Source organism: Cryptomeria japonica, chromosome 3, assembly GCF_030272615.1.
Source record: "Cryptomeria japonica chromosome 3, Sugi_1.0, whole genome shotgun sequence".
NCBI classification, from domain to species: Eukaryota; Viridiplantae; Streptophyta; class Pinopsida; order Cupressales; family Cupressaceae; genus Cryptomeria; species Cryptomeria japonica.
Window position 1 is genome coordinate 481947206 of NC_081407.1, and position 23896 is coordinate 481971101.

Consider the following 23896-nt stretch of genomic DNA (forward strand, 5'->3'; position numbering starts at 1 on the left):
TCATAGTTACATGAATACTATACTTCTTTAGTAGATACAGTTCTAGTGTACTCACAAGGTTCTAAATTATCTCTTTGCAAAGATTTTAATGGGAAGATTATAATGGAGCAACCCCAAATCTCCAATGCCTCAGCCATCTAAATTTTGTCCCAACCCTATAGCATTTCTAGTGGTGAATGAAAATGGAGCATGCTTAACACCATTCAGATGAAGAGGAAAAACAACTTAACACAAAGGTGTCTTGATGGCCTTGTCTTTGTGTAACACAATCCATGTCAATCAATAAAGTAGGGGTGAGTGAGACTTTTAATGCAACTAGCTTGGGTGGCATTAATTCATACTTAGATTGGCTTGTTGAGGATGTGGAGCCCGTATTCATTAAGGAGATAGCTAATTTTGAAAAGGAAGTCATGGAAGGGAAGTGGAACTAGAAGAAAAAGCATCAGGAAATGCTGCAATGGAAGATGATAAGCTTAAGGATGAATTAGTTCCTCAAAACAATTTTTTACATTTAATATGAGGGTGCAGCCAATGAGTTTAAGTTGAAAGATAAATTTATGAAATATGTTTTGGATTTGTAATCTTCTAAATTGACAATCAATTATCATAGGAGAAAATATACTTATGCATTCTCTAAAACCTCTTTTATGCTTTTTAAGAGTAAGCTGCATGTTATTTAAAATCACTTTATGAATTATGTACTTTTTAATATACCAAGAAAAAATTCAAGTTTGAATTAAAGTTTCAGGCTAAGAGTTTCGAAAGTCCAAGTTACAAAACTAAATTTTGGACAAATATCATGTTAATTTTTTTATGCTTTTCCCATGGATGGTTTAGATATTGTTCTTGGATATAAGTGCAAACTAAACGTATTTAAGCTTTCGTATGAAATCAAAATTCTAATTTACAAGGACCACAGCAAGAGGAATCAATTAAGATCAAAATAAACAATGCCTTCCAACTCAAATGCAAATCCCCTAAACGATCAAGAAACTATAGAACATGAGAAATTGATTGCTTGTGAAGGAAGGTCAAACCATTCACCTACTCAAGAACCAAAGAAGATAAAGAATGTAAAATAAATGAAATAGGAGGGTAAATCTACAAAGATCGAGACATATAGGCTTGCACATCACCACAAGAGATGACAACCTTGGAAGGCATTGCACAAAAAATCAATAGCTATTGAGGTACTCCACATTAAAGGAACTATATGTCATGGAACCAAATAACTAACTATGCCTATACATATGACCAAAGAACTAATTATCATGGATCTACATGAATCCACATAATTTAACTCTAAAGCATGGAACCATTGAATACAATCATCCATAAGGATCTCATATGAATGGATGGATGATCATGTTCCTCAAAAAATCATGAAATATGGATTTCCACATGCTTAAAAGATGAAACATGCTATAGAGGGATGCCATAATAATATTTATTATCATGGTGTAAAATGGGGGTTAAGGAGTAGCCAAGATGTGGTACACATAACCCTAAAATAACTTAGTCAAACAACAGAGGTCTTTTGGGTTAAGTCATATCGGTCAAAGGGTTACCTTGTAGGCAAAGGCACATTAGTTAAATGGATAACTTGACCATAAGTGGTTCACCCTACCCTAATGTTATTGGATTCAAGATTATAAATAGGGGATAATATCATTCCATAATCATGTAGGATGGTGATTCAACTCTAAAATTTGGACACACCAATACCCTTTATAGGTTTGTGTATTTTATGTTATAGAAATATGTTGTTGTTTTGTGCACTTGAATAAATCTACCTAATCACTGAAAAAAGAATTTCAATGGATGGATGCCCTATTATACTACAGAAAACCACTGCAGAGAAGCTAATATTTAGCATTGGGATAAAAAATAGCCACTATTCTCTAGGCTTGTATCACCTCCACTTCTCTATGGCTAAGAAGTTTGTGTAAAAATGTAACTTGGGAAACTTTAGATAAAAATTGAGCAAATTCAAAAACGATCCATTGTTCATAACTTCAAAATATGAAGCATTATAGTACAACTTAAGCTATCCTCATGATAGCTAGCATGTTGCTCATTGAAAATGAAGCCTTAAAACAGTATATGTTACACAAATACACACTGGAAAAATTAGAACAAGAGTATCTTCCTATATTTCCCAATAACCATGCCTAACACATTTGAAAACAATACTAACACACTTTAATAAATGATTAAAATTTCAACACATCCACAATGAGATAACCCTCTCATGTGATGTGGACCTAAAATCAAAACTAAAAAGAATGTACTTGAAAACCTTAAAAATGGCAGTATCAAAGATGTAAGAAATCTATCATATCATAAAGATACCATCAATCCCAAACTTGAATTCCAGGATACTTTTGCTTAGTTATGCAGATCTGCAAGGAATCTTCCTATGTTGGCAAAAATGTGAATTCTTCTACATGAAGATGAGAAGAATGTGTGACAAGGGCCTTTGCAAATTTCATATCACCCAAAGAATAAAGTCAGGGTGAAGATGGATAAGCTGCTAGAATATGAAATCATTGTACTGTACGAATAGTGCAAAGTGGCACAGCCCACTTACGTTGATCAAAACGAAGAATGGGAAGCTGAGAATGTTAGAAATGAAGGTAAAATATAAAATGGAAATCTGATTTCAACTGTTAAACTAATTTAACCAGTAGTAAACCAAATGGAGATTATAACAAAATAAATTAGCATCACAAAAATATATGGATTATGGAACAAAAGAAATAAACACATAACACAGTGTTTACATAGAGAAACCCATTCATAAAAAAAAATCCACCAAAAAGGCAGACCCAGGTCTATATTATCTTCAAAAACCAAAATTACATACAACCCTTGCTTTCTCCTCTTCTATCTTCAATCCTTCAGAACCTAGAAACAGAGTTTTTTCACTTTTGCTAATTACCTTACAATACTACCACCTCAAGTACTGCTTAGATAGCATTTCCACCCCCTAAATGGAGGATCCAAGTTGGTTATCAAATCCTGACACTCCTGGAAAAATCCAAGTATAGAATACTGTATATCCAAAATTGGGCACTTGATTTGTTGTTAGTTTCTAGGCGGTTATTGTTTTTAAGCATACGATGTTTTAGCTTTAATAATAACCATGCAACATGACAAAAAAATCTCATAACAACCTCCTGGAAAATCGTGCACCCAAAACCACCACAACTTCCAAGATGCTTATCTGGCAGCTCACTACCAATAAAAAATTAAACACTGACCCCTGGTAAAAATTAATTATCATAACAATAAAACCCTATCGAGAAAAATTAATTACTGCTGATAGTGAGTCCCTCATCCCTTATGAATGATTTACAACAACATTAGGAATAATTGAATACATAGAATTTAGAAGATTGATGGCACCTTAATCCAAACAAAGAATTTATATTATTCCAAGATGCTTATCTGGCAGCTTCACTATTGATAAAAAATTGAACACCGACCCCTGGTAAAAATTAATTATCAAAACAATAAAACCCTATCGAGAAAAATTAATTACTGCTGATAGTGAATCCCTCATCCCTTATGAATGATTTACAACAACATAAGGAATAATTGAATACATTGATTTTAGAAGATTGATGGCACCTTCATCCAAACATAGAATCTATATTCATTAAAGCAAGTGGAAGTTAGAAAAACAAACAGACCTGCAGTAAATAGGCTTGATTGCATGCACATCCTACTTACATTTCTACATCGCAAATCATCCAAATTTTTCAAGGATGAAATTTCTTCAGATCACATCCAAAAATAGCATTATAAAACACAAACCATGCAACTTATTAGCGATAAGAAATGCATTACATCCCGGCAAACACCATTTAGACCTTTCTTTCAGACATCAAACATCAATGCCATGTTTAAGTATAAATTTGCAAAGAGCTAATAAAATAAAATATCCCCCAAAAAATGCAAGCCTGTAGCGCTTTGCAAGCAATGTAATACTATTTAATATTTTCCTATCAAGTATGGATTCTAACTGGGTTTGATTGAAATTCAACAAAGCTTTGCAGATTATTATTTTTATCTATTAATGGTATAAAACAATATGGCCATGGAGAATAGGCTCATTGCACAAGCATTTAGGTGAGCACACTATAATAATATAAATCCTACCAGATGCAGTCATGAAATTCAAATCCATACCTCAGGACCCGTTACCATCTTGGAACTAGCTGCCACAGAAGGATGTGTCACACGTTGCCGTTGTTGCTGCATATGTTTCTCCTGTTGCTGTTGTTGTTGAAATTCTTGCTGCTGAAGTGCAATTGCAAGTTGAAGATCCGAACTACAGCAAAGTCATAAATTAGTCATTTAAGAAAGGATACCTACTTTATTCCAAAACCTGAGTTTGGGATACAAAGCACATGCCATAAAAACAAAGAAAATATAGTTTACAACAGATCATATGAGCTGTTTAGTTTGTTTGCCCTAACAGATAGTTGCACCAACAGTCACAACTTATGTATAGTTGTATTAGGAAAATTAATGGTTACAAAACATAGTCATAACAATACAATCAGCAAGGTACATCCTGAGTTGGCCTAGTGGTGTTGAACTTGTGTTCTTGAAAAGAGGTCACAAGTTCAAATCTCACAAGGGGGTAGGGTATGTACACCTTATCGGCTTCGGCCCATTACCCATCAGAAAAAAAGAACAATACAATCAGCGAGCACCTGTTCGCCTTTGAAGATGAAAATTGGCAGACCAGCAACACATTACATTTAGTTATCAGCTTCATTTATTTTGATCCCTATATTGGAAGCATTCTCTGGAATAGAACTTCCTCTCAAAAGGGCACACATTAATCAGAAGATTGAACTGAAAGGGGAAGGATGGAAGTATTAAGCTGAAAGATTTAAAATACACCCACACTTCATAACAGCAGAATGTAATTGTAAGGCAACTGAATTCACTTTCACCAGTTCCTAGACCATATCTTTGATTTTAAGTAAATATATATTTGAATAGGCTTTCAGATTTATCCCATGATGGATAACACAAATCCAAATAGCAAATGCAATTACAGAAGGCATAGAGACCTATTAAAATGAATATTATCGTCATAATCTAAATGTTATTTGTTACCTGAAATTGGAGATCAGAGATAGCAAGGGATTTTAAGATGATGAACGCACTTTAACAAAAAAGCTCTAATTTGCATGCAATACTTCAAGGGTGAATATATCATTGTCTAAGTGGCCACAGAAGCCTGAATGTTCTCTATTTATGTGCATGCTACCTAAACTTCTAAAAGTACGATTGAAAATACCTAGAAAATGATCCATCAGCCCAACATGACTGTAAGGGGAAGATGACTATTGTTTCTTCTTGCTCTGACAAAGATAATGTTACAAGAAAACAAGAACAATGACCATTCTTGTGATTATACTGGCACAAAGAAATTGACATGATTTTTAATTTCAGTGCTTAGCAAGAAAACATGATCAAAAGCTTGAAACAACCAATAAAACAACTTTATTTGGAACTTAGAAAGGCAAGCATGTGTAATATGTATGGCTACCAATAGACCACGTGCAGCTCGCATGTACTCACCCACAAGTCTTCTCCATCTTAATTCCTCTATAGCCATATAGCTCTTGATTAAACTCATATATTACAAATTCTTTGAGCCTTCCTATCTTTGTCAACATTCATTTCAATTTTCACAATTTATTTCAAGAGACGTGGTCTCAAATGACACTCAATTTAACATCATTATTATTCTGCTTTTACTCTTTACTTACTTCACCCAAATGATCAAGAGTTACACACATGGAGCCTCCACATTGGAAGTGCAACACATTGTACCTTTTCTCTATACACCTATTTCAAACTGGCAAATTATTATCCCTAATCAGATTTACTTCTGTTCACAGAATTCACTTCTTAAACATAAGCCATGTTTAGTTCGAGGGCTACCCTGATGGCTTTGTGACACATGACAATATCCAACATGTGCATTTCTACAATTTGATTCCAAATATTTCTCTAGTATGCTTTTTTTTACCTGTGAATCTGTCAAACTTGAACAACTCTCAATAGACCTCAACTAATAGTCCATATATTCTTATTATTTTTCATTTGCGGCTTCCATGAATACTCATGTTCATGACAATATTTCATGAATACAAATATTCATAACATACTCAAATATTAAGTTACAAGTCTGTCTTCCTCCATATCACAAGTATGTATAGTCTATGTTGCCAGTTCAGGTTTAAGTTCAGCAGTTTTCAGTAAAAAAAATACACACACACACACACACACAGGACTCTATCTGTATATATGAACTACAAGTTTGTCTTCCTCCATATCAAAAATATATAGTCTATGTTGGCAGTTTGATCTTTGACTCAAGGGTTGTGAAAAAATAAAATCAGAAGAAGTAATTGGATGCCCAAAGAATTTAATAAATATGAGGTGAATAAGAAGGGGATTCCCCCTGCTAAAATATTTGTATGAAGTTTAATTTTTGATGGGGCCTCTAGGGTAACCCAGGAAATGTTGGTGGAGGATTTTGTCTCAGAAATTTAAAAGGGTGCTTTGTGTATGGAAGTCCCTATTTTTTAGGGATCAGAACAAATAATGAAACTGAGTGGGAGGTTCTAGTTGCAAAGTTGAAGTTTGTGCCTGATTGTGGTGAGAGATACCAGGGTAGTGATAAAAGCCCTTCAAAAGGGAACAAGTCCAAATTGGAGACTTGAGCATTATGTGGCTGAGGCATTGGGGACTGAAACAAAATTTGAGAAGGTAAGCTATCAACATTGCCAGTGAATTTTGAACCCAGCTACTGATTTTCAAGCAAATTATGGATTGGATCAATCTCCAATAACTGCTATTTACAGCCATCTCCCAAAATCCTAGGCAGAATTTGAGGAGTCAATTATATCTTCAGCCTTATCTTTTGTTAACTCCCTTGCTAGAGGAGCTTCTTATCAGTTTTGTGAATTAGGTTGGTAAATTTAGATTTTCATTCTGTGTTTTGTTTATATGTGGGAAGAGATTTCAATATAAGATCATTTTGGCACAGTGTAGGGGGGAAAGATAGCTCCCACGCTTCTCACATGTAGAATTCATTGTCATTAAATGTTCTGCCAAATGTGCATTGTCAGTTCTTGGTTATATGTAGTGGTGGCTCTTTCAATGGAGGTTGGCAAATTGCATACAAGCGTATTGGTGTGGAGAATTGAGTTGTTGGTCCTCCTATTTTAACTTAAGATGACTCACCATAAAAATGTGCTTGTGGGAGATCATAAGAGAAAAGGTCCAGTATTGGATAGACAACTGGAGGCCATATTCTCCTACTATGACCACGTGGCATTAGGGTTTGTTGAGATTGTGCTAGGTACAAACAGTATAGGTATGGAAGGAGCACCTAGCTCATGTGCTATGAGCTGCATGGTTGTTATATGAATATCCATATTGGCAAAGCCATTGTTGAAAGCTAAGGTTGTGGCTTTTGCAAATATTTATTTCAAAGGATTTTAATTGAACTGTGTTGTCTGCAGTGGGGTGTTAAAAGTCAAAAGGGAGAAAGGAAGTTATTAGAGGAAGAGCCCTTGGCAAAGGTATGGTTAGCAAAAAAAAAGGAGACATTGCAAGTGGACAATTGAGTACACAGCAGGTACTACATCTCCTTCACGGATACTACAATGATGTGGACAAACTACTAGAAGGGCTAATGGTAATGCACTCTAGGGAGCATTTAGAGGTTTCAAGTAAGCATACCAATACAGGTTTTTTGTGTAGACTCTACTCATAGAGTGCAAAGGCAAAAAGAAGTGATACATGGGTTTAGTTTCTCAGCACTAGATGTCTCTGCACCTAAACCACATGAGGGTATGGGTGAATGCAGTAGTTTGGTGCATGTTAAAGACGCTACAGGGGGAGAAGAGATTGGCTCTTCTGGTTAGCTCTTCTGGTTAGCTCTTCTGGTATGCGTAGGTGGGGAACCTATTAAATCTACTCCAGGGGGATCTTTGCATGGTTTCCAATTTTGGAGACAAATTTAACTGAAGACTAGGAGTTGATGCCATATGTGTCATGGCCTCTGATTTTTTACAAGTTGTTTTGCTACTCCCCTACTGTGGTATGTATATGGCTCTTGGCATGAAGCTGGTGCATTTGGCTCTTGGCAGTATTGGTTGGTCTTAGCTCTACCCCCAAACTGACAAGGCATTTTATATTGAGGATGATAATAACTCTCTGTATTTTTGTTTTACTCCAATGGCTTTTTGGCTGAATGCATATGTACAATTGTTCTATTTCCTAGGTTGGGGCCCATAAAGATGCCTCCAGCCAAATTATCTATAAATAAATAAATATCAAATAATATCATTTATAAAATATATTATAATAATAAGTATACCATATATATATTAATAATAAATAATAAAAAGAATGTGTTAACAATAATTATTAAATATTTATTTATTAGTAATATATTTATTAATATCATATTACTAACATATAATATGGTATTATAAAATATACTACTAACAAATAAATATAGTCATTATGAAAATAAACAATTTGATTTAATGGGAGGATATTGTGATTCAGGAAACAACATAAAATTTGGGTTACCAGCGGCTTATACCATTACATTGGTTCGCTGGAGTACCATTGAATACAGGGACAAGAATGAAACAGTTGGGGAGTATGATTGGATACAGGAACTATATATTCACAGGTGCAGAATAAACTTATTGATGGTTTCCCCTGTATATAATTTTCTTATGAACCAAAATTCTTAAATGAGATTCCAAAGGGGGTTGTGTTTCCCAAAAATAGTAATGAGGATTCAGAGACTGATGTTTCTTCAATTACAGGTTCATTTTTTATGACCAGGGTCCCTCACCAGGACACTGCCCAGCCCATACTTAGTCCCTCCACACTCTGATCAGGATGGACCACCAGGGAACCCATCAGACCAATTTGGGCAGAGTACAGGGACCTCCATGGACAAACCCCAAAAAATTGTATACAACTGATATACCCAACATTCAATAGTCCTCACCTTTTACTTGCCAACCAACATACTTATTCCATATAATACATGACCAGTCTAACAACCAAGTGATTGTAGATTGAGGATACAATATTTACAATTTGTAATGTCCCCTTTTCTTCGAGTGATAATTAATTAATTAAATGTTAAATAGTCTTAAGTCCTATGGGATTATTTAAATTTAATTAATCAGCAGCTGGACCACTTTATTTTTTAAAATGACTTTATAATAATATCAATGAAAAATTATAAAGTAAAGTCACTTTTGCGGAAAAAAGTAAATTAAGAGAGATAAAATAAAGTATTACTTTCAAAAAGGAAAAGTATTATAAAAGGAAAAAAAAGAGTAATGAGAATTCATTCTTGAGTGGTTATTTTCAAAGAAACTTTTCCTTGAGAGCTTGAGAGCTTTAGCTTTCAGGGTCGGTAAACCCTAGGACGGAAACCCTAGAGGTTTTGGCTATTTGGATGGAAACCCAGATCAGCCCACTTGGTGAATTCATCTCAGGATTCACGGTTGCACATCATTGATCAGTTTTCATGGAGATTAGATGATCTATCTTGCAGATTTTCAGAGGGTTTGTTATTTTATGTATGGAGGCATTCCGAGTATGTGTTACTTGATGGCATTAGGCATCTTTTGATTTGTAACAGCAGCATGCGTTTGTAAACAGTAATACTTTTCTATATCAAAGAATACCATTGGCTTATTTAGATTCTCCGTATTACATTGATTGATTTCCTTAAAAATCTGTATTGTTGATCTTGCATGTTCAATCTGCATGTTTGCATGTCACAATATTATATTATGATGAGCAAAATGAGCAAAAATGAAAACCCATATTAGATTTGAAGCAATATCCGAGTCTGGGATATTTCACAATTGATTTAAGCATGAATGTGTCCCAGAATCCCAAATTCAGAAGTATGGGCCCTTCTTTCTGTCATTCAAATGCACATAATAAGCACTCTGCTTGAATGGATTAACTAGGTGATCAAGAAAAACAGTTTTTGGTACAATAGCAACTATCAAAATAGCATGATTCATGTCTAGTACTCAGTATCTATATTCACCTAAGTTACCGGTTCGGGTTCGGATTCGGGTATGGATTCGCGGATTTGGCCAAAAAAAAAATCTTGGGTACGGATACGGGTTCGTCCATACATATATATATATATATATATATATACAATCCATACAAAAATAAAATATACAATGTGACTTTCCATACATAAATCATAAATCCATAATTATTAATTGCCAATGCCAATAAATATTCATATATCGCAAATGTAATCAGTAAACTAATAACTAAAGTCTAATATCATATTCATAATTTGCAAAAAAGATAATATTCAAGTTTCAAGTCTTTTTTAAAAAGTCATAAAGGGGCAAATTAGAGTTTTATTATTAAAAAACTATTTTAAAAAGTCTTTTTTATTGTTTTTTATTGTTTTTTTGACCCGTGGCCCTGTTTTTTCGAAACCACGGGCCTAGGTTCACGCGGGTCCTCCTGGGTTCACCCAGGTCCTCTTGGGTTCGACCTAGGTTCCACCCGGGTCCTTCCCAGGTGGCCGGGTTCCCTGTGGGTTCTGCGACGCAGGACCCACAGGGAACCCGGCCACCTGGGAAGGACCCGGGAGGAACCCAAGGAGAACCCAGGGAGAACCAGGACCGGGCAAGAACCAGAACCCGAACCCAGGCCAAAAGGGAAGAACCAATAACTTAGATATTCACTGATGCTTGAAAGTGCAGCTATGTATAGTACTCAGAATCTACACTAACCAATGCTTGAAAGTGCAAGCTATGTATAATCATCATAAGACTCCTAGATAAGTCATTCAAATAAACATAATGCCCCTTTGCCTAACAATTAGGGTTTCCTCTGGCATTTAATCATTTAATAGACCAATTAGCAAAAATGTTCATCATCACAAGTAAGCTTGAGCTCATTATGTATTCAATGCACGATTATAGTCAAAATCAAAACACAGACTCCTATTCATTATAATTTTTCATGCAATCCTTATTCTTAAGTCCTGGCTGATGATACTTTTGAAATAAATAAGTTATAAATACATGCTCCTAATTCACATGTCTTTGAGAGATTAGTGCCTTAAAAGTAAAACTAGCTTCTAAATGAAGGCATTTCTGCAAAATGAAGTGGAGTTTACGTCTTTAATTAGATTCACGTGTTTGCTACAAAATAAAGGAAAAAAGCTTCAACACTGCCAAAGCTTCCATTGAAGACAATACTGAAAATAAGTTTGATAACAGCTAAGCCAGTAGTGAAGACTTACTTAAGTGCTGAATCTAACTGCTGCGTACTTGTCACAGAGGCAATATAATCCTGAAACCCAAGAAAAATACCAGATCAAAAACAATTACACATTATTCATTTAAATCATGTTCATCCCAAATACGATAAATTAACTTTCCAATACTTACTGCTGTGCTAGCTGCAGCATGATTTTGATTCCAGCCAGGGTTAACCTGCTCTTCTGCTTTGAATTCCTTGAACTTCCCAGTCATGAACACAGTATCTCCATGGACCTGATACGTGAAAGTATGAGCATACTCAAGAAATTAGGATTGTTTACCATAAAAACATCAGTGAACCCAACTCTCCTAATCTTCCAAAATATTGGCAACAACAAGAACACGCAGCCAGCTAGTTTTAACTATTAATAAACAGTTCCATTTCTCAAGTTCATCCTTTTGACAAACCATTCAAATTTTTAATCATAATTATCTCAAATTAAAAAGGTAACATCAAACCAGAAAGAACAATTGCAAAGAAGAAGCAAAAACAATTGTAGACAAAGATTTTATGCAGAGACTATTGCCTAATGATCATGAATCATGATATATTAAAGAAAACAAAAGAATTCCTTTGCATATTAATACTAATCTACACAAAAGAAAAGCCAGCAAATACAAAGAGTAACATCATACCTCATTGAGCTTTTCCCATACCAGATCTGGCTGATTCATATAACCTTGATCTGTTGCTAAAAGGTAGATATCTCCATTCAACTACAGATTAAGAAACCCATTACAAACTCAATAGAACTTTCTATAATGAACAAGGTTATAAGACACCCTTAACAACACACAAATGGGAAAAGCAGAAAAGTTTCTAGAAGCCACGGACCTTAAACATTGTGCTAAAGTGATTGTTGCGAAAGAAAACACAGAGTTCGCGTTCCTTCAATCCTTCTTGCAGACAGAAAAGCCTAGAGGCACATACAAAAAGATTTTAAAATGTGAAATTTCAAATTTCCACTACAAAAACAAAATCTGATGAGCTGCATAGAAGTTGACCAAATTTCGAAATCAACCAGCACCCTACCCATAAACAGTCAATTGGCTTGCATTACTCCTCAGAAAATGGTCAATCAAAGCTCCTGCAGTTTGGGCTGCAATTACTTTTTCAAGAATGAGAAGCAAACAACCTTAATCAAAATTCCATGTTAGTTTCCCTAAGAAGCATGCAACAACATGCTTACCTTCTCTATCTGCTGTACCCAGAGGCTCCTCCCATTCTTGAAGCAATGTTACATCTTTTGATGCCATTCCATTACCTTGCAAAACTGCTTGTTTGTCAGCCTGTTGTGCTAAAGCTACTTCACCCTCGTAAAGAGGCTCCCTATTTTCATACATTGGAAGCACAGTATCAGCTAAAATGCACTCTTCCCCTTCATATATAGGTTCACTGCCCTCTAAACTTGAACTAACATCCTCTGAGCTGTCAATTGGTTCTCTCTTATTGTCAGAGAGAGGAAGTCCCCATTGAGATAAAGCATTATTGCAAACACTACTTTCTTGTTCCTGAAGACCCTCAGTTGGCTTACCACACGCAGAATCAATGATACTCTCCTGACAAGGGCTCTTCACCATTACTTCTTCCTTACAACTCTCATCCATACTAAACTTATTGTGCATTTCAGGGAAAGAGGATGAGGTTTTCACAAATAAAAATTGTGGATCCAGATCTTTTACTTTAGTTAGTTCACCAGATTTAAAGTCCTCAGATTTAGCATTGTCTCCTCCAGTTCTGTCCATCAATGACTGCTCTGTATAAGTCTTTTCAAGCATCTTATCAATTGAATCATTTAATATATTTGAATAAACAGCAGAAACCTCGCTTTCACTCTCAACAGTTGTTTTACCATTCCCTTGCAATTCTTCACTCACAAAACCTACTTGCTCTGCATCTTGAGGGTGGTGCTCTGATGGATCAGATGAACTTTCACATGCCGGTTTATCGAATCTCACAAAAGGATGCAGAGTAGCCGATTCACTGATATCTTTGATATCACTAGGGGTGACATCTACTAAACCAGATTTTGATATACTCAATACCTTTTTAAGTTCTTCAACCTCCTCAACATCACCCTTTCTTCCCCTTTGTCCACGAGGAGTTGAAACTGGAGAATCTTCAAATGACTTTCCTCTTGAAAGGCATGGAGAAGGAACCCCTAATGCTGCAGTAGTAGCAGCAGCAAAATCAACAGAATCTTCTTCAATGACTCTAGTGTTCAACTCATGTGTTTTTCTCTCATTCAAAGCTACAAGCTTTTCCTGAAGAGTATTGTATGAGCTTGATCCTATTACTCTGGCAGTGTCTTCGTCCTTATTAAAATAGTAATGAGCATTAGATTTAACATTCAAAAATCAAAGATGAAAGGACCATAATAATTAAAGTAATGTAGTGCACACATCATCTCAGTCAATCTAAAATGCATCTTCCCAATCAGAGAAATTAATAATGTGCTACAGAACAGGGAAAAAAACAACTTCCACATTTTAAGATGCATAGTTTTCTAGTTGACTTCCAGGAAGCACCCTTCAAGAATTAACCATAAGAACGATTCTCTTCCAATTGACCAAATACTTGCACATTTTAACTCCATTGAAACAAGCATATTGAAATCTTTCCCCAGTTTTTACCAAGTCTACTATCACCCCTCAGCTTGTCAAGTTATCATCAAAGTCTAAGTTTCCTGACTATGCTTAATAGAACAAAATACAATGCATGAAATAGTGAAATTAACAAATGCCTTAATATTGATCATGAGCCCTCTATGACAAGGATGTCGCCTCATTGAGGCATATTTTAATGTTAACTGAGGGAATTTCTTATGGAATGAAAAGGAAGTCATTTTCTATTTTGCCATGTTTTTTGCTGGTCTATGCCACATATAAATCATAATTTTACTTTTCAATGTTTCGTCATGTTGCCAAATATGAGCCATGTAACTTAAGCTATACCTACTTTAAGACTAACAGACTTTATCCTGGAAATATTTCACTTTAAATGATGATCTACAAAAATCAACTCAAAAAGAACTTAATTAAAGTATGACAAGATCACAAAAGCACTGAATCAGGTGATTGAGTAGGAGAACTCTTCTAGGCACTCTGCCCTTATTGTTTCTGCATATTAATATCAATAGAAATGTAGTATTTTTGCACACAGCATGCCAAATAAGGTTATTTAAGTTGATAGCAAGCAACTTCAGCTATACAACTCAAGCGACACCCCATCTATGAAGAAAGATTTCCACTGCCAGATCTGCATTAAAGTAAGTCCTACCTAATTCCAAAGTCAAACAATGGTACTAACAGGACAGACTTTAAGCTAATAAGCATAGCCACATAGATTTAGATTTTATGCTACATTATTTTGCCATTTACTTTGTACTTAGTAGTGGTGTTCCAACTATTATGACATTTAAGACCCTATTATCGGCAAGATGTTATCATTTGCCTATTTAATATGCATTCTTTGTTTTTGCGATGACTACAAACTACATCTGCCACAGAATGAAAAAGGTAATCTTTTTGGCCGATTCTATCAAAATTTTCTTTATCTTTATTGTGCCAAAAATTGGTCAAACTACAATGGAATAAGCATGGTTAAGCTCTTCAATGAATTTCAGTCAAATGTATTAATAGCTACCAAATTGACCACCACCTGTAATATAGATTGAATCAATATCATAGCATACCCCAGCCACATGTACTCCAAGTTATCTTTGTCAGGTCTCAAAATAGAGTAAGATGCTCTCCACAGACTCAACCGAATCAGTGCAAGAGTTCTGCAAGACATCCAAGTATATTTGGAGTCTAACATGTCAAAGTTGCCAGTAGAATGATAATATGTACTACAGATTACATAATGGCAAGAGAGGAACAAAAAAGTGCTCAAAATTGACTTCTACAACTACTGAGCCAGGGTTCAATTACTGTGGCATTAGAATATAATATTCTCACTAGTCTAGATTCATGTTGTTAATTTTGTGATCAGACTGATAACAAAGAACAGAAAACAATAAATGCAATACACATAACACAGCAGTACCCTGGGAAAACCTCCCTCATGGAGGTGAAAAACCCAGCAAAGAATATCTCAGATTGTATTAAATCAACCACAGTAACAGATTTACAATGTTCCTTGTTAGGGCACAATCCAAAATAGAACACAACTTATCTGAGATACACAAATCTGCCTTGAAGTTCTGATCACTATCACTGTGAATCACTTTTACAGCCCAGAATGGAGTTCGCTGTCTTTGAATGATGTTTGTGTAGTCATATATGATCTTCGCCCAGCCTGGAAGATGGATCGCCAGCCTTACACAGAATTCGCTTGACTGGAGATATCAATTCACTTGCAATGTTTGCTGATTAGAAAGCAGAGGGCAGATCGCTAGCCTGAATAGCAGATATAACTCGCTGAAGATGATTCGCCAATAGTAGATGGCTCACTGGTGCAGAGGTAAGTCGCACATTAGAGAGACAGATGATTTGCTGATCTGATTGTAATTTGACCTCAAATCACCTTGCATATATAGGTGTCAATGCCTTCTTTAGGTCTCTAGTCGGCCTTGCATAATTTTGGTGCCAAGAATAGGATCAGACCTTTAATTACAAGTTACATATAGGTCAGCCCTAATTACAAGTTACATATGGCGCCCAATTAGGGCCAGACCAATACATGTTGACAAGTTACATTATTGCACGAGGGGTTCGCCCATTTAGGGCCAGACCTAATTGCTTTACAAGTTACACAAGTTACATGCTGCCGCCCATGATTACGTATTAAATTATATCATCATTATGGCTAAGGCCGACAGGCCACTTAGCCATCAAACGTGCTAGGTCGGCCCCTAGAAGGCTCCAACCTAGCTATACGTCGACACATGTTAGTTCATTAAGCTAGAATAATTATCATTTATATTTTATTTATCCACTACATTTAAGCACACTTTTGTATTTGTGTCAACCAATCATATATGCCTTGATTCGTGCACTTGATTGGCATTTATTAATTCTAGGTTGAGTTATATTCCATCAATCATGCCAGTTGGAGTGAGTTAACCCTCCTAATAAGTAATTGTGAGTTAAACTCTTACCTTTTAGACATGAAATCTTCTTGATTCATGGCTTCAAGAGATATTGAATATAGAAATTCTTTAACCATTTCTTGATTTTGTGATTGGCTTATAGGCATTAGATCCTGGGTACATTTGTTCTGTATGTCACAACTTCTAACTTGTTATTGGAGCCATGATGTCACAATGTTAGTTCATTTCTAGGTAATGAATGCAAGTACATCTGCATTTTAGGCATATCTAGTGAATGGTGGTGCTATTTTGAGCTCACCATTATGGCTAAAACAGCTAGATTAGCTAGGATCCACATTTATTTTGCTTGAATCAGGCAAGTTAAAGCTAGCCAATTGGAGGGAGGATTTGGCTAACTTTTTTGTAGAAGTGGCCTACTCAGAAAGAAAACACAACATTGCATCCAGAATGGCCGAAAACATACGGATTGATATCAAATTTGTCAAAATCAGAACAATTTGACAAAATGCCAAAAAAAAGAAATTAAGCTAGGCATGCAAGCAGAGCTGGAAATTCCTTTGTCCTTCCTTGGGCACACGCATCCCCATATACAAAATGGATACGTATCCGATATGGCCCAGATAAGTATCTAATACTATACGCACGCGTGGCCAAAAAAACTTGATTTTCAACCATGTCGGATACTATGTGATTTGAATTTTTTAAAATTTGACATAAATCTTCCTAAATTTAATTTAAAGAACTTCATTTCATGCATTTACAAAACCTACAAATGAGAAAAACAAATGAAACGTTTTTCTATTTCAGTGACCCATTTTTTGGGTTATCTTCCAATGCAACTCTATTTTTGCATATTGTAAATTGTTAAATCAACTTACAATTATTTATGTCACAATTAAGTGTCTATATTACTTTTGAAGTAATAACAATCTCCTCTAATAACTTAGAAAATTGTGTGGGTGTGTGTGTATTTATGTCGCAATTATGTGTCTATATTAATTTTGAAGTAATGACAATCTCCTCTAATAACTTAGAAAATTGTGTGTGCGCGCGTGTGTGTGTGTGCGTGTGCGTGTGTACGGGTGTGCGGGTGTGTGCGGGTGTGCGCGGGCGTGTGCGTGCATGTGTGCATGCATGCGTGCGCGTGTGTGTGTGCGCGCGCGCACGTGTGCAGGTCGTGTGTGTGTGTGTGTGGAGACCCTAACGAGTTTGAGGGGCAGCAATGATAAGCTGCACAAAGCGTTAGATGTGACAAAAAACCCACAGTAGAAGGGGTGCAAATTTTGGATGATTGAAAAGATGAAGCAAAAATGAAAAAAAATTGAAAAAACGTCTTGTAGCTGTGGGGACGCTTAGCTGTCCCGGGTCAGTTTCCGACGATTTGGCAAGTTGGAGGGAAACAAGGGGACGTCCCCAAACCTCCCATTGTCCCCAAAACGCCATGAGGGATGGGGACATGAGCTATAAGGGGGAACGCATACCCATGAAACACATTATTTTTATATGTTTTTTTAATTTCTTTACTCAAAAGTTTTTTTATTGTGCTTGAAAATGCTCTATAAAAAATTTTAAGCCAATAGCAGGCTTGAGTATAGTCTTATACCCCACTGCAAGGCACCAACAAGATCTACAAGACCTTATCAAGAGTCGATGATCCCACCACTCCCACAAACTAGCAGCCCTTCCACCATACTAATAGTCGAAATGACATCAAATCCCCATCATTGCTCAACTCAGCCACTCAAGCACCACCTATAAACCACCACTGACCAACGCAATAGCAAACCACCATTGACCAACGCAATAGCACCACTCACCAAGGTAGAGACCCCCTCTCTCGATGCAATTTTCAAAAGTGGATACTAATTTGAAAAAGTAATATCTCAACACCATATAGAGGTACTTTTTAGTGTAATTTTTTTTAAATAGGCCAGAATTTTGTGAACTTTGCAACAGTATAATCTACTTATATCGATGACTTCCAATTTTTTCATTCTATCAATTTTCTCAGTATTTACTATGCAGCCCCAATTCTATGAACTTCTAGGCCTTGTAACTTTGACAAACTAACTCAGATTTGAGTCCCAATTTTTAAAGTAAATCATTTTGCAAGCACTACATACCGGTGTTGGCTATTAATATTAGTTCTTATGCTAGCACTTGATTGTACTTTCAACTGTCTAGTCTACATTGGACATTGTCAAACTCTAAAAAATAGCTTCTACATTGTAAATGCACAAATTTATGAAGTATCAAATGTTGCGACTTGCTAAGGGTGTCTAAATTGACCTATTTTGGGGGTGGAGATGAAGGCAGTAGAGGTGATCAATGCAAACATCTTAACTTGTACTTGTCTTGTGAGGACTAACTCATGGGCATTTTGTAATTACAAACTAAAATAAAGTTCCATCCTAGAGAGCTTAATCCATGAGCTTCCAATGGTTCTACTCAACTAGACATATTGTGGGATGTGCAATTTAGTCACACAACACACTATGATTCCACCTCCATCTTGATAAAAGCTCACAAGGCATCTAGATCCTTTTGTTCTCTACACCACATTGACTCAACATATTGGTTCACACCTCAAAATAAGAGACATTCACTTTTGGTTAATGTTCCTGAAACTCACAACTGATTCATCTCAAATCGATTGCCATTTGTATTGTTTCAGTCACAGTTCAACATCGGTGTCGAGGTACACAAGCAACTTCCAGAATCATTCATACATCATCCTCTCTTTGGAATAAAGCTTTTTCATACAGATTTTCTCTCTTCCTCTGGGGGGTTACACTATCTTCATCTAGAGTGGAACACATTTTACATAACGACGTGATCAAGCTAGTTTCCCAGAGCCACCTTTGAGGATTTTCTATCTCCCTAAATTTACTTAAGAGGGGTGTTAGAATTATAAAATGTTATCAATAGTCTAGGTTCAATTTAGTTCACTAGGCTAGAATAATTACTATTTATATTTTATTTATTATTCTATTCAAGCATACTTAGGTAGTTGTGTCAATAAGTCATATGCGTTGATTTATGCACTTGATTGATACTTACCTAGTCTAAAATGAGTTATACTCCATCTATAATGCTGTTTAAAGTAAGTTAACTCTCCTCCTAACTAGGAGTAAATGTGAGTTAAACTCTTGCCTCTTGGACATGCCATCTCCTGAATTCATAGATCCAAAAGGCCTATATATATGTAAGTTACTCTTTGTAATTAAGCTCCAAAATGATGAATATAAAAATTCTTTATTCATTTCCTGGTATAGTGATTATTAACTTAGAAGCATTAGAATCTGAGTAGATTTGTTGTGTATCTGACGAATTCTATCAGCATGCAATAGTACATTAGACAGTTTTCATCTTCCAAATTCAGATTTCCGTATCAGTTCAGATTTGTGTCTATGGGTGAATGCTATTACTATATAACAATGTGTCTCCCTTCACAATTTTAGCAACAGAGGGCATTTTTCACCATAAATAATATTATTGACATCTAAGTCTTTTTAAATTAATTCTACAGTAAAGGGAAGAAAATTCTGGTTACAAGAAAGCCAGATTTTTTTTTGAAAAATAAAATGATTGGTGATGGTAGAAAACTGTGCTCGTTGAAGTCGTAAGTCAAAGACCCAACGAGTTCGGGTCAAACAAGGTAGCCCATTCTGTCTCTGGTGTAACAGTTTCAAGTCAATCTACAAGCATCATTCTAGCACCAGCTCAAACATTACGCACAACAGCTCATATTACAATTGTGTAGTAGAATTGCAAAGCTTGTACACATTGTTGGAAAGCAATCAAAACAAGTTTCACAATGGCGTAAATTTCACTTCCTAACAAATCTTATCTTCGATTTGCCTAGCAGTTTGATTACTTGTGGCTTCGCGAGGTGTCACACTCAACCCAGACAATTATTCAAATAAAATAAACATGGGACGGTAAAATGGCCTAGAATTGGATTTTCAATTTTGTTAGTTTTGTTCTTAATTATTGTCTATCGCATGTGGATCCATTCTTGAGTCCCATTTACCTATTTTGGTCACTCATGAACTCTAGTATACTTTCTTTTCTCCTTCAATATGGGTAGAAATTTCTTCTTAAATGCTTTACAATGGTATCTAGTGCATTTTACTGTAGTTCACAGACCTCGACTCAGAGAGTACTCGGCAAGCCCAAAATTTTCGACTTGGCAAAAAGTTGGCAAATTCTCAGCAAGGACTTGACAAAAACTCGGCAACTTAGAAAGTACTAAAACTTAAAATTTCTTAAAAAAAACTTCTTTTTTTTTAAAATTCAATTACAAAATGTATTAAATTAAAAATTGACATCTCAAAAGAGAAAACGCATAAGTTTTATAGCAAAAAAATGTGTTAAAAACACATTTAACCAGCACTTCACCCACGTTTTCTTGTGTCTATAAAAACTGCAAGTTAAACTTGTAAAACTCACAGAGCAAAAAAATAGAGAGTATGGCAACTCGGAGAGTACTCGCAAAGTTTGCAAACTATGCATTTTACCATATGGTTCCATAACACAAAATAGCAAAATCTTGCCTACAGATTAAAATCTAAAGACCATCAATCTCCAAGGCCCACTATAAGGAAAACGTACTTCAAAACTTGTTTGAGTTAATCACATTCAAAAGTGATATTGCTTCGATCTTAAAAAAAAGTTACTTAGCATATTATACTTATCTATTCTTCTCCATCTAGATGTAGCCTAAAGAGCAAAAATACTGCATGCTATCCATTTTTCCTTTTCAGAAGTTTATCTTTTAAATCTTTTGAGTCTTTTGAACATGGCATTCCTTTCCGCATTATACTCAATTGGGATTGTGTCTGCATACCCCCAAACTAATCAAAATTTAACTGTTGGTTGGAAATTCAAGTATAACTACATAATCAACACCCGGAGCACAAAGAAATAAAATGCACTGTCATTCTTTAAATGTCAACTACCTCCTAGATGATCTCTAGATGCTAAAATATTAGTCAGATATTCAACGGTCTTACATGTAGAAATTCTATTGCAGTCACTGATTATTAATCTCCTATCTCATAAAAATTATTTAACTGCTGAAAATAAATTTACAGCTGAATATCGAAAAATAACACAACTGCAACTTCACTAAAAATACGGAAAGAAATAAGCAACACAAGGACACAATATTTTTGGACAATCGTCCCTGGAAAAACCCCTAAGGGAAAACCAGTTCTACAGATGGAAAATATATTAATCTTCAGCAATATAAGAATTACAAAAGAATTCCTTGCCTCTTACTGGCAGAACTCCGACAAACTCCTAATATCTCCTGCTGATATCCTCCACTGCTATATCAACGCTATCACTGCGCCTCTTGTTAACACTACAAGACTATTTGCTATCATTGCAAGTTCTTCTCAAGACTTCTTATTTTCCAAATGACCCATGACCCCTTTTTATACTACTCTGTTGGAAAACCAACGGCCAAGATTAATTCAAACCAACGGCTGAGATTAAGACAACTCAATAACCAATAACTAATTTTGGCTATGAGGTGTCACCTAAAAAGAGCAACTATTAAATAACAATTGTTTTTATCCTAACAATACTTGTTTGACAAAAACAACCATTTTCTAATTCTAGGTCAGGACGAACAGCTGTCCAAAACTACCCATAACTAATGTTGTTATTTCTGGGTAAGGACGAACAGCTGTCCAAGCTACCCATAATTAACACTCCCTCTTAGCGAGGAAGCTATTCTGCACGACACCCATCTTATCTCTAAAGAAGATGAATTTTGCCTTCCCCAATGCCTTTGTCAGAATGTCTGCTACCTGCTCCTCTGTAGGTATGTACTGTAGCTGAACAATCCCCCTCTGTACACAATCCATGATGAAGTGATACCTGATGTCTATATGTTTCAATCTATCGTGAAACACTGGATTCTCAGTCAACTTGATGCAACTCTGATTGTCGCAGTGTATCACCGTAGTCTCAACCTTCTGACCAAACAAGGCTACTAGCAACTTCCGAAGCCATATTGCTTCACACGTCGCCATGCTGGCTGCTATGTATTCTGCTTCTGATGAACTCAAGGCCACAGATTTTTGCTTCCTGCTGAACCAAGAAACAACTCCTGATCCCAAGCTGAAACAACATCCTGAAGTACTCCTTTTGTCTGTTGTACTGCCTGCCCAATCTGCGTCAGTATAGCCTATCAACTTGATACCTTCACCTGGAACATATCTGATCCCGTACTCAACTGTACCATGAAGATAACGCAACACATGCTTAGCCGCCGTCCAATGCACTCTCTTTGGCTCTACCATGAACTGACTAAGAGAGTTTACTGCAAAAGCTATATCTGGCCTGGTGTTGACCAAATACATGAGCGAACCAATCAGCTGCCTGTATAGGGTGGGATCAACATCCTTTTCCTTGGATGCATCTACCTTCCTCCAATTAGTGATCATGGGTGTAGACATGGCTTTGCAATCTTCCATTTTGAATCTCTTCAAGATTTCAATGCAATATTTCCCTTGACCAAGGAAAATCTCTCCATCAGTCTGCCACACCTCCATGCCTAGAAAGTAGTGCATAAGTCCCAAATTCTTCATCTCAAACTCTTCTGCAAGGTCCCTCTTGCAATCCTCTATGAGCCCTAGCGCACCAGTAAGAAACAAGTCATCCACATATAGAACAAGAATGAGAACCTCACCCCCAACCACCAAGTAGTAGAGGTTTGCATCAGCCTCACTCTTCACAAAGCCCATTTCCTGCAAGTATGTATCAATGCGCTCATACCACGCTCTGGGAGCCTGCTTGAGTCCGTATAAGGCTTTCTTTAATCTGCACACGTGGGTCTCTTTGTTGTGTGCTACAAAGCCTTCTGGTTGTTCTATGTATACCTCCTCCTTCAATTCTCCATTAAGGAATGCTGTCTTGACATCCATTTGATGGATCTGCCATCCCATCTGTGTTGCAAATGAGATTACAGCTCGTATAGAAGTATACCTGGCCACAGGAGCAAATGTCTCCTCATAGTCTATTCCCTCCTTCTGAGAGAACCCCTTGGCCACAAACCTCGCCTTATATTTCTCGATGCTACCATCTGCACCATGCTTTATCTTGAAGATCCAGCGCGATCCAACTACTGCTCTATCAATTGGTCTAGGCACTACCTCCCATACATCATTCTGCATTATTGAGTTATATTCCTCAACCATAGCATCTCGCCATACCTGATGCTTTGTAGCTTCCTGATAGCTGGAAGGTTCACTATCTACCAACTGGCTGACTAATGCCACATAGTCATTGAACTTGGCTGGTTGTCTCCTCTGTCTTGTACTCTTCCTAGGAGCTCCCACAGACTCCTGAGTATCCCTTTGTATGTCTTGAACCTCATGGTTCCTACTGCCAACTGTAGAGGATGAAATATCAACCTCTGTATCATCTAGATGCATATCCTGCTGCACC

The 23896-nt window shown here is 36.2% G+C and overlaps 1 protein-coding gene across 2 annotated transcripts in view; it reads right to left on the reverse strand.

Annotated features, from left to right (window-relative positions):
- The window catches only part of LOC131045273 (uncharacterized), a 37298-nt gene that overhangs the window by 8145 nt on the left and 5257 nt on the right, over nucleotides 1-23896 (reverse strand). The window contains exons 5-11 of one of the 2 annotated variants that reach the window (XM_057978831.2): nucleotides 12572-13697; nucleotides 12415-12469; nucleotides 12217-12298; nucleotides 12018-12098; nucleotides 11511-11615; nucleotides 11363-11412; nucleotides 4195-4336 (exon numbers count right to left, since the gene is read on the reverse strand). In XM_057978831.2, coding sequence (XP_057834814.1) covers nucleotides 4195-4336; nucleotides 11363-11412; nucleotides 11511-11615; nucleotides 12018-12098; nucleotides 12217-12298; nucleotides 12415-12469; nucleotides 12572-13697 — 1641 coding nt within the window. Of the gene's footprint in view, nucleotides 1-4194; nucleotides 4337-11362; nucleotides 11413-11510; nucleotides 11616-12017; nucleotides 12099-12216; nucleotides 12299-12414; nucleotides 12482-12571; nucleotides 13698-23896 lie in introns of both variants that reach the window. The other variant, XM_057978824.2, reaches the window with a different exon arrangement.